The sequence below is a fragment of the Leucoraja erinacea genome, chromosome 10, assembly GCF_028641065.1.
Source record: "Leucoraja erinacea ecotype New England chromosome 10, Leri_hhj_1, whole genome shotgun sequence".
NCBI classification, from domain to species: Eukaryota; Metazoa; Chordata; class Chondrichthyes; order Rajiformes; family Rajidae; genus Leucoraja; species Leucoraja erinaceus.
Genome location: NC_073386.1, coordinates 16,701,963 through 16,714,344, shown reverse-complemented (window position 1 = coordinate 16,714,344; position 12,382 = coordinate 16,701,963). Strand labels below are relative to the sequence as shown.

The following is a 12,382-nucleotide window of genomic DNA, read 5'->3' as shown; positions in this document are numbered from 1 at the left end:
CCAATGCCCCCGTTCTAACCTCTCACCATCTACTCTCCATAAACAATGAGCACGCCCAACACATTCTAACTTGCACCATCCCATTCAACCATAACCCCTGTGTTTCTTGGGCTACACTGATACCTATTGCAATAGTTTCTCAGATTTTAAGCTTTCATCCTTGAGCTCATATCTAGCCAGGTTAAGGATCGTGAATTGTCACTCAGTTTTAAGCTACCATCTCAACCTGAAGCTTTTGCCATAAATTCCCATCCTAACCCAAATCTATATTGGAAATATTTTCTCCGGAGACAGTGGAAAACTTGTGTCAATAGACAGGGAAGAGAGGGTGGTGTTCTCTGTCTCCGGTGAAGTCACAGAGAATTTATTGACAACCCCCAACAGATCCCTGCGCATAACTCCAAAAAAACCATTGCAGTTCGGGGAGAGTCATTGGTGCCAGCGACAACCAGTTGCAATGCAGATTCACACTGCATTCATTTTTATATTGGAATGAAAAAACGGAATCATAATAGATCCAATTGGTTGGGCCATGCTTTCAACCTGGCGTTTACATTTGTGTAATAGTGCGTTGCAATATCCATTGACACAGCAAGGCTCCGCTATTAAAGAAGGGGAGTGCTCTTTTGAAAAGTGGATTGTGATGTTAATTCAATGAAGCTGCAATTTCCAAATATGTATTTTAAGCAAGTGATCGTAATCGTCTATTTCCGTGTTATAATTATGTATATGCACTAGTTATGTGCGCCAAGCGTTCCCCATTTATCCGGCGATAATTGTAGACACAAGACACTGCAGATGCTGGAATCTTAAGCAAAACACAAAGTTATCTTGGAAGTCAATGGGTCAGGCAGTATCTGAGGAAGGTATAGACTGATTACTTCAGTTTGAAGAAGGTTCCTGACCCGAAACGTCGCCTGTCGATTCCCTCCTCGGATGTTGCCTGACCCAGTGAGTACCTCCAGCACTTTCTAATTTGCAGTCAATAATTATGTTGGGTTCCTGTTGGTGTCGTTAATATTAACCTTGATCCAGGAGTAGCGGAATAAAGTCACAATTTACGGTGTCTTGGATTCTGTGGTAAACAGTCTGATACTGAACACAATGGCGCAGCTGGTAGAGCGGGCTGGATCTTGATCTCCAGTGTGGAATGTGTCCTGTCTCCCTGTGACCGCGTGGGTTTCCTCCAGGTGTTCCAGTTTCCTCCCACATACCAAAGACGTGCGGGTTTGCGGGTTATTTTACTTCTGTAAATTGCCCCTAGCGTGTAGGGAGTGAATGCGAAAGTGGGTAGCATAGAACAAGTGCGAACGGGTGATCAGTGGTCGGGTTAGACTCGGTGGGCCTCTGGACCAGTTTCAACGCTGTATCTCTCAGCAAAATAAAATAAGCGTGACTTGTCGGAATGCAGAAGTTTCTTATTTGCAACGGCTTGTAATTCACACCGACCGAGAACGAATTTATGAATTGACAACGTCCTTCATTTGTAGCTTACAAATTACACCAATTGATCTTCTATCTCGGATTGACGTTTCTGGTACTCTACAGTTCGATTATAGATCGTAAATTATTCCTAGGTAACACATCTTATACATGTTTCTTAATGCCAATGATATTTGCAATGACCATAACTATGATCTTCACTATAAAACTAAGACAATTCACCAGATTTCAGATGTAATTTGTTTAAATCAATAAATTGGAGAATAAGTGTTCTGATGAACTTTAACCCACCCTCCCTTCGAGCGGCGCTACCCTCTGCAGTTTGCTGGTTGCTTCTGTAACTGAGACGAAATTCGGACGGCTAGACTGGCAGCATTTGGAACCGAGTTCCAGGTGCTGTCTTCTAAACTCAGCTACATTTTTTTAAATGACTTTGGGACAGAATTTTAAGAGTCGCGTTGTTAGTGTCCTTTAAAAATCAAAGGAAGAATTGTGAACGAGTGAAATTAACTCCCTTTTGCTCCCTCTGTCCACGTTTGGTTTATTTCTAGTGTAAAGAGCTGTCGATTATTTGATCAGGAGATATTTCCTAACTCAAATGTCTAAGCGCTAAGTTAATTTAGTCGGGCTGTTATTAAATTAATTATCTTCTTAAAAGATACTTATTAAAACTTGTTATTTATTTGTTTTAAAGAAAGCTCTGCACGCAACCTTTAAATGCAAGATACCGACTTGTTTAAAGTACTACCTGTAACTCATTGGTACTGGGTTATCTGTAACTTGAAGCTAGACTAATGATTTTTTTTTTTGCAGTAGAGCTGTTGGTTTTAGTTTACCCCGTACAATATATGTGATGATTCCGTCTGATCATAGGAAACTGATATGCAATGGAGTTTCACGTTTGGATTCGCTTTTAAAGCATCTTGCCAAAGGTGGCAACATCTAGCTCGTCTTAGATTCGATCATGTCTTGCGTTGTGGTAAGTCTTCATTTCGAAGCGTGTATTTCCCCTCGTCCTACTGGTTTTCAGTTCGGTAAGCTGTCAAGCCCCAGAGAGGCAGCGTGCTGCTTAGCCCGTAGCCGGAGGTTTTCAATGCTAGTGGTTTTGCTGTTGAGATTGGGCAGGGCGCTCGATGCCTGCAGAATGGGACTGGACCACACTTGCTGGGCGTGCGACAGCGACTGGTAGTAGGATTGGCAGTGGAGAGAGCTGATGGGAGCCACGTTCATGTTCATGCCGAGGTATGGCATAGCCGGTGGGCTGCCCATGTCAAAGGAGGAGTAGTGGACGAGGTTGTTGGTCGCTGCCATGTGCTGACGGAACTGCTCTTGGAGTCGGAACAGGCTCAGCGGAGATGAGGAGTAAGAGTGGGTCTGTCCCACGTTACTCCCACTGCTGGACGCTGGTGTCCCTGTCGTGTTGATTGGTGAATCTAATGGAAACAATGAACAAAGTACAGCTTTAAGCGTGTAGAAAGGAACTGCAGACGCTGGTATAAAGACGCAGATAGATACGAAGTGCTGGAGTAACTCAGCGGGTCAGGCGGCATCTCTGAAGAAAGAGGTCTGAAGAAGGGTCCCGACCCGAAACGTCAGCCCTCAGATGTTTTCCAGAGATGCTGCCTGACTGGCGCCTAGTTACTCCAGCACTTTATGTCTGTCTACAGTACAGTACCCTCCCTTCTGTGCGCAAACAGTCGGTTTAATGGTGTGTTGCAGCGAAAACTACGCGTAGATAGTTGTGCCCAAACTTCAGCTGTGGCCCCACAGTAATATTCTAATTCTAACTGTAATACCTTAACGTGTAATACTTTAACACGACATTGTGGAGCATCGGTAGAATCTTCATGTTTATTATATTGTTTACGGTGTAAAGTGTTTCATATTCTGTTGTGCTGCTGCAAATAAAAATTTAATTGGTCTGTACACCCACCACCCTATGTGTGAAAACGTTATCTCTCAGGTTCCTATTAAATCTCATCTCCCACCTTAAATTTAAGTTCTCTGTTTTTTTTATTCCACTGCGTTGCGTTAGTGGTTATTGATCTGGGAATGAGAATTGAGTTGGTGCTGGCTGAAGTCTCCGGAAAGATTTATCGGTATGTACACGCAAAATGTTGGTTGTCGGGGAAGATTACCACTCGAACCTAAATCAAAGATTGTCCAAGTCAGACGGTTTTAAGTTGTTCCACTTTCAGGTCTGTGGTGATGCGGAATTAATTCTGCCACCGCACTGTGCAAAATGCACCTGCAAGCCGCAAAATCACATCAGTTTGTAGTCAAACAAAGAAGTCATCAGCTCTGACAACTCTTGGATTCATTCGTCTGCATTTGAAAGCTGACGAGCTGTCAAAAACCTAATCATTGGAAATAAGATCTTTATCTGATCAAATCCAACGTGACACCGACGCCAGGAGGTTGAGCGGAAAATCCCATCGAAACGTTTTCACCCTTCCACTTCATTAGCGGGGATTTTGAACAATTAAAGTGCCGAGGTCTTCCAAATCTTTGGGGCCACCAGAGACCAGCAGAGGATGCTGGCTGACCGCATACAAGAGGGGAAGTATTGATTGAAGGAAGGCAGCACAGTCATCAAAGAAAGATGTTCTCCCTCTGTGGATACTAGAACATAGAGCTTAGACAATAGGTGCAGGAGTAGGCCATTCGGCCATTCGGCCATTCGAGCCAGCAGCGCCATTCAATATGATCATGGCTGTACGTCCAAAATCAGTACCCCATTCCTATTTTTTCCCCATATCCCATGATTGTTAGCCCGAAGAGCTAAATCTAAATGTTTCTTTGCAACATCCGGTGAATTGAATTGTAAAATTAATTTGAATGTAAAATGTAAAACATGTAACATGTGTAGGAGATGGACACAGAATGCAGGAGTAACTCAGCGGGACAGGCAGCATCTCTGGAGAAAAAGGGATGGGTGACCTTTCAGATCGGGAATCTGAAGAAGGGTCCCGACCTGAAACGTCACCCATTCCTCCTCTCCAGAGATGCAGCCTGTCCCGCTGAGTTACTCCTGCATTTTGTGCCTATATTCTAGTTCACGGAAATCTGTCCGTGTTCAATCAGCAATCACGACATGTTTTTCACAAGACTAACAAGCGACTATCCCATGGAACTTAAAGTTCATGTTTACACTTTGTATTGTAACTCTTGAACAACATTTTTTTTTCTCCTTTCTCTTGGTGTTTTTCCATAGATACTAGGCATTGGATCCGAGGAAATGTTTCCCTTTTCATTCTTTCCTCGCTCTCAATCACAAAACCGGTCCCATTCTGACCTATTTCCCTAAGTGTTGGACAATGGGTATGCTATCATCGGCATGCTTGGTCGGCATGGGCAAGTTTGGCAGAAGGGCATGCTTTTCTATGACTAAGTTATATTTGACTGAACAGGAAACAATAACACCTGCGGAGACATAACCCTGTGAATAGTTCGTTTGTTCGAACGATTATTGAATGAGACGGATTCGGCTTGTACTCGCTAGAACTTAAAAGATTGAGGGGGGATCTTATAGAAGCTTACAAAATTCTTAAGGGGTTGGACAGGCTAGATGCCGGAAGATTGTTCCCGATGTTGGGGAAGTCCAGAACAAGGTGTCACAGTTTAAGGATAAGGGGGAAATCTTTTAGGACCGAGATGAGAAAAACATTTTTTTCACACAGAGAGTGGCGAATCTCTGGAATTATCTGCCACAGAAGGTAGTTGAGGCCAGTTCATTGGCTATTTTTAAGAGGGAGTTAGATGTGGCCCTTGTGGCTAAAGGGATCAGGGGGTATGGAGAGAAGGCAGGTACAGGATACTGAATTGGATGATCAGCCATGATCATATTGAATGGCGGTGCAGGCTGCACCTGTTTTCTATGTTTCCTGGAATGGCTTCAGATCTCTCTGACCGTGGTTCGACTTTGATCGGAGACGTGACCTTGGCTTCTGGAATCAGTTAAAAAAAATAGTGAGCGAAGTAAGGCCATTTCGGAAGAATGTGCAGCATTGTGTGGACAGTCTAGATACATTCCTGTGCTCGCCAATATCGTGTCTTGCACTTCAAACGACAAACACTTTTGTAATCATGATGTAGTCAGCTTGGAGAACCTTACGCGTGGGAGTGCTGTCGCACATTTGAACAGATTAGTTCCAACCAGGAGAACGAGTATTTCATTCATGGAGAGTCTATCCCTAAGCAGCTCGGAGTAATAATCGAAGCCAGGACTGACATAGGCAGCACAGAGGTGTAGCCGGTAGAACTGCTGCCTCGCAGTGCCAGAGATCAGGGGTTGGGTCCTGATCTCGGATACTGTCTGTGTGGAGTTTGCATGTTCTCCCCGTGACGCTCGAGGGGTGCTCCGGTTTCATCCCCACACCCCAAAGGCGTGCGGGTTTGTAGGTTAATTGGCCTCTGTGTATTGCTCCCGCGTTTGGCGGGAGAGGATGAGAAAGTAGAAACATAAAACTGGCGTGATCTACTAGCCGTTGCAAATTAGAAACCTGGCGTAAACTGCTAACCGTTGCAAATAAGAAACCTCTGCATTCCGACAAGTCGTGTTTAATTTAGTTTGGAGATGCGGCAGGTTTCCCTGCCGCATCTCCAAACTAAATTAAACACGACTTGTCGGAATGCAGAGGTTTCTTATTTGCAACGGCTAGTAGTTTACACTGACCAAGAAGTTTAGGTTAGTTTGGTTTAAAGATACAGCTTGAAAACTGGCCCTTCGGTCCACCAGTTCTAAGTTATCCCAGTTTCGCATCCTACACACTGAGGGCCAATTTACAGAAGCCAACAACCCTGCAAGTGTGTGGAATGTAGAACCTGAACATCCAGAGAAGGGGATTTGTGAATTGACCACGTCCTTCATTTCTAGCTTATAAAGTACACGGGTCAAAAGTCCCGTGTCCATGTTGTACCTTCAATCAATCATTCAAAGACAATACTTGCATTTTGAGTGGCAGGTACCCCACCCCAAAGCAGGCAGATTCTATCGCAACGTTTAGCAGGTTCTATCACCCCGTTTAAGAAACATTACGGGCCAAACGCAGACAGGTGGGACTAGTGTAGATGGGACAGTGTAGACATGTTGGCCGTCATGGGCAAGTAGGTCAAAGCAAAGGTACTAGTATCTTTGGGTCAAAGGGCCTGTTTCCACGATGTATGGCTCTATGATAATTCGCCTAATCCAGATACTTCGGTTCAATTGCTATACTCTCAACTCTAGGTGGAAACCACAAACTGAGAAGTTGTGACATGGAAATGGACTGGAGCGGTAAGGACACGGAGATACCTTTAAAGATGCTCCCTTCCCCGCTCGCCCGTTCTCAACGACAACGAGGTGGACGTCTCTATTTACCTGCTTTGGGACTTCCCCGTTTACAGGCCGTCGCTTTGCTGTCGGGACTGCAGCCCTTGTCCTGCTTGATTTCCTCTGTCGGAGATTTAAACTCTCGCTCTCTCTCCATCTGCTCCTCTGCCGATGATTCACTGTCTGACTGCTCGGCCGAGGTGACATTTAGCTCGATGTTAATCGGCTCGCCGCCAGCGCTGCGTGCCTCGCTGACTTCTGAGCAGCCCTGTGTCTCCGTGGCTGGTTTCTCGGATTTCGCTCCATCCTGACTCATTTCGGCCTCTTTCTGTTTCTGCAGCTGCTCCTTCTGCAGACTGCGTTGCTTCTTTCGAAATTTAGCGCGCCTATTTTTAAACCACACCTACAAAAACATGAGCACAGAAATGGCCAGAGTTTATTAACTGCTCAGCTTTGCGTAACGATTCGGCGCTCCCCATTAAACATATCGGTGGAAATGGCATTGGAAACCGGAGCGATAAGGTCATAAGGTCGCAAGTGATAGGAGCAGAATTAGGTCATTTGGCACATCAAGTCTACTCGCCATTCAATCGTGGCGTGTCTATCTTAAGGATAAAAGGGAAGTCTTTTAGAACCAAGATGAGAAAATCATTTTTTACACAGAGAGTGGTGAATCTGTGGAATTCTCTGCCACAGAAGGTAGTTGAGGCCAGTTCATTGGCTATATTTAAGAGGGAGTTACACGTGGTCCTTGTGGCTAAAGGGATCAGGGGGTATGGAGAGAAGGCAGGTACAGGATACTATAATAATAATAATAAATTTTATTTATGGGCGCCTTTCAAGAGTCTCAAGGACACATTACAAAAATTTAGCAGGTAGAGGAAAAACATGTAAGGGGAATTAAATAAATAGTAGAGACATGACTAGTACACAAAGTAAATACAGAATTCAATACAAAACACAGTATGAGGCAATTAATGCACTAATGAAAAGGGACCACACGTGGGGCTAAGGATAGGCAGAGGTGAATAGATGGGTCTTGAGGCGGGACTGGAAGATGGTGAGGGACACGGAATTGCGGATCAGTTGGGGGAGGGAGTTCCAGAGCCTGGGAGCTGCCCTGGAGAAGGCTCTGTCCCCAAAACTGCGGAGGTTGGACTTGTGGATGGAGAGGAGACCGGCTGATGTGGATCTGAGGGACCGTGAGGGTTGGTAGGGGGAGAGGAGGTCAGTGAGATATTGGGGGGGGCCAGATGGTGGAGGGGTTTGTAGGTGAGAATCAGGATTTTGTAGGTGATACTGAGTTGGATGATCAGCCATGATCATATTGAATTGCGGTACAGGCTCGAAGGGCCGAATGGCCTACTCCTGCACCTATTTTCTATGTTTCTATCTCTCCCTCCTAACCCCATCCTCCTGTCTACTCTCATAACTCTTGATACCCTACTAATCAAGAACCTATTTATCTCTGCCTTAAAAATATCCATTGACTAGTCCTCCACAGCGTTCCGTGGCAAATAATTCCACAGATTCACCACGGGATAGCGACGGGACACAGGGAAATGCAGATGCTGGAATCTTTAGCAAAACACGGAGGGCTAGAGGAACTCGGACAGCATCTGGGGAGGGAATGGTTGACCCGCTAAGTTCTTCTGTGATAGCGCCGGAATGTAATGGGGCTTTTGAGGGAAATGGGTGCTTACCAGGAAGCAAGCTCGATGGGCCGAACGGCCTAATTCTGCTCCTATGTCTTATGGTCGAGGAGCACATAAGAGCACAGAGGCGCAGCGGTGTAGTTGCTGCCTTACAGCGCCAGAGACTCGGGTTTGATCCAGACTATGGGTGCTGTGTGTACGGAGTTTATAGGCGCTCCCTGTGACCGCGTGAATTTTCTCCGGGTGCTCCGGTTTCCTCCCACATTCCAAAGACGTCCAAGTTTGTCGGTAAATTCGTAAATAGTCCCCAGTGTGTAGGATAGTGCGGGTGTAAGGAGTGATCGCTGGTCGGCACGGACTCCGTGGGCCGAAGCATCTGTTTCCATGCTATATCTCTAAAGTCTAACGTCTGAAGTCGAATGATTCCCGCGCTACACCACGGCAGAAATATTGTCAAAGTAACACGACACAAAAACATCGTTTAAACCAAAACGGGCCAGTCAATTAATAACTGAGACGAGGAGAAATATCTTCACTCAATGGAAGTTGAATCTATGCAATTCTCCACCCTCGGGGTTTAGTTATCGATTGTATTCAGAACCGAACTGGATAGATGGAGATATAAGAGATTACAGATGCCGGAAGGAATCTCATACCGGAGGAACTCAGCGGGCCAGCAGGGAAATGGACAGACCACGTTTGGTGCAGGAAGGAACTGCAGATGCTGGTTTACACCGAAGGCAGACACAAAAAGCAAAAAACTCAGCGGGTCAGTTATGAAGAAGGGTCGCGCCCCGTAACATCGCCTATTATTTTTCTCCAGAGATGCTGCATGACCCGCTCAACCACGTTTCGTGACGGGACGCTTCAGACTGATGAGATTACTGGATTGTGAAGGAATAAGGGGATGCGAGGAGAATGCGGGACAGTGCATCTTGAGCTAGGCCCGCCAGGCACAAACTCGTTGAATGCCTTGGCTATCTTGGGAGACCTCCTGATCCTATTGTTTACGTGCGTGTGCTTAAAGATGGTGAAAATGGGCAGATTGTGCCTCTGTCCCACTTAGGAAACCTGAACGGAAACCTCTGGAGACTTTGCGCCCCACCCAAGGTTTCCGTGCGGTTCGCGGAGGTTTTTGTCAGTCTCCCAACCTGCTTCCACTACCTGCAACCTCCGGCAACCACCTGCAACCTCCGGGAACTGCACGGAAACCTTAGGTGGGGCGCAAAGTCTCCAGAGGTTTCTGTTCAGGTTTCCTAAGTGGGACAAGGGCATTAATACCCAGGCGTCCAAAGCAGACGGAGCACTACAGCAGAATTGGGGTCGCTTTACCTGCACTCTAGCTTCAGGCAGGTTGGTGCACATGGCCAGTCGCTCCCTCATCACCACATCGGGGTAGTGGGTTTTCTGGAATGTCTTTTCCAGCGCCTCCAGTTGCTGGGCTGTGAAGGCGGTCCGGCTGCGGCGCTGCTTACGGTGCTGGGAGCCGTACCTTGCCTCGAGGATAATATCTTGAAATGCACAGCCGTTGGAGAAGAAAAACACAAACAGTTTAATTATTGGGAGAGGCGCGGTTTTAACAATCGTTGGCGTTATTTACACCCCTTTACTAAGTTGCTTTGACTTCATGTTGAGTGAAGCCCATGTCCCTCTGCTCTTTCCCCGATGGACGGGCGTAGTGCTGTTTTTATATCCAACTCGTAACCTTGGCAGCAGGACCCACTCACATTCCAGCCACTCACTGGAGCACCAAAGGCTGAAGGGGACACGATAGAAGTACATAACATTATGGGAGGCATCGATAGGGTAGACAATCAGAAGGTAGACACAAAATGCTGGCGTGACTCAGCGGGACAGGCAGCTTGTCTGGAGAGAAGGAATGGGTGACGTTTCGGGTCGAGACCCTTCTTCAGATTGATGTCAGGGGATTGGGCGGGACAGAGACAGAGATAGTCGGAGACAGTAAGACTGGTGGGGGAACTGGGAAGGCGGAGGGGATGGAGAGAGAGGGAAATCAACGGCTATTTGAAGTTGGAGAAGTCAGTGTTCATACCGCTGGGGTGTAAGCCACCCAAGCAAAAGGAACAGCACCTCTTATTTCGCTTGGGTAGCTTATACCCCAGTGGTATGAACATTGCCTTCTCTAACTTCAAATCCCCCCCTCTCCATCCCCTCCCCCTTCCTAGTTCTCCGACCAGTCTTAGACTACATTTTATCTCTACCCTGCCCACTCTCCTGACATTAGTCTGAAGAAGGGTCTCGACCTGAAACATCACCCATTCCTTCTCTCTAGAGATGCTGCCTGTCCCGCTGAATTACTCCAGCATTTTGTGTCTACTTTCGATTTAAACCAGCATCTGCAGTTCTTTCCTAGACAATCAGAACCTTTCTCCCAGGGTGGAACTGTCAAATACTAGAGGACACATCTCTAAGGTGAGAAGGACACAGTTTAAAAGAGATGTGTAGGGCAAGATTTGTTTTAAACACAGGGTGGGTGCCTGGAATGTATTACCAGGTGGTGCCAGATCCTCCTTAACCTCTTGTTTATTCATTTTGCTTTTAAAGTTGTCCCTATTGAGGAGAAGATGGACTATACATGGTCAACTATCGACTATTTGCCATACTATGCATCAAACCACAGAGTGATAAGTCTCTTAATATAATCTAGAAACAACCAACTGCAGATGCTGGTTCAGAAGAAAAAAGGTCCTGACCCAAAACATCATCTATCTATGTTCTCCAGAGATGTTGACTCATCTGCCTATACCTCTACCCCTAGCAGTGCGTTCCAGGCACCCACCACCCTCTGTGTAAAAAAAAACTTGCTTTGCCAATCTATTTTAAAATTGCCCCTCTCACCATAAAGCTATGCCCTTTAGTCCTTGACATTTCCACCCTTTCTATGCCTCTCATTAGTTTTGATAGGATTTCTCGTACTTTGGTACTATCCTTAGCTATGTAATTGTGGTCAGAGCAACTTTAATAATGAGATCTCTGCCTCTTAGTCCAGAGTTTTCTTCGGACACACCTTGTCTGCCTCCTCCTAATGTTGACAACTTTGTGATAACATCTGTAAATGATGTTACCGTCCATTAGTTTGTTGATGACACCTTTTTGTGCTCACTGTTTTATTTTGCACCTGTGCTACCCAGTGTTGTGACAGCCAGTATAAATGCTATTTATGTCAGTCTGAATCAGTTAATCTGCAGTCCATGAATCATTTAATCCACAATTCAGGATATGTAATATGTATTCTCTGTCAACTGGCAACCTGTTTCCACCTCGATGACATTGACATGCCTGCCTCAACCCATCTGCCAATGTCTTCTTCCCCAGACTCAAAGTTAGAGAAAGGAAAATCTGGTGCATTCTTACAATGGACAGCTGATCTTCTCAGACCCATTTGCAAACACCTCTGAAAATTAAAATCTACCATATCGTTTCACAGCTTCCCCACAATCAATTCAAACAGCAATGTCCAAAAAAAGTGTCACATAATTATGGATGGGGAAAACCTATGAGCATAACTTCATTCAACCATAATCTACCAAGTTTAGTTATTTTTGATCTTCTTTGCTGAATGACAAAGTTATATGATGAGGCCGCCATTTCCATTATGAATCTACATAATTGTTAGAATGGACAATGCCAACTAATGCACCAACCTCCCCTCATACCGTCTTGGTGCCATCGTGACCCATGGTGCATTCCACTCAGCAGGAATAGCCAAATTAAATCTACCCAAACATTCCAGGCCAAGTTGGAGAGGTAAAAAAAAACTTCATCTCTAACCCTCAAAGTGAATCTAAACAAAGAGAAGTTTAAGGCGAGGGGGGAAAGATTTAATAGGAACCAGAGGAGTAGCTTTTTTACACAAAGGGTGGTGGGTGTATGGAATGAGCTGCCAGAGGAGGTAGTTGAGGCAGATACTATCGCACCCTTTAAGAAGAATTTAAATTGGTACATGGATAGG

At 45.6% G+C, this 12,382-nt stretch overlaps 1 protein-coding gene across 1 annotated transcript; it reads right to left on the bottom strand.

Annotated features, from left to right (window-relative positions):
- Positions 1–300: 300 nt before the first annotated feature.
- On the bottom strand, positions 301–10,005 carry dmbx1b (diencephalon/mesencephalon homeobox 1b; the record flags this gene model as incomplete). The annotated part of the gene is made up of 3 exons (XM_055642475.1): positions 301–2,876; positions 6,803–7,157; positions 9,742–10,005. Coding segments are annotated over 3 exons (1,026 nt in total), but the record flags the coding sequence as incomplete, so codon positions are not given.
- Positions 10,006–12,382: the final 2,377 nt, after the last annotated feature.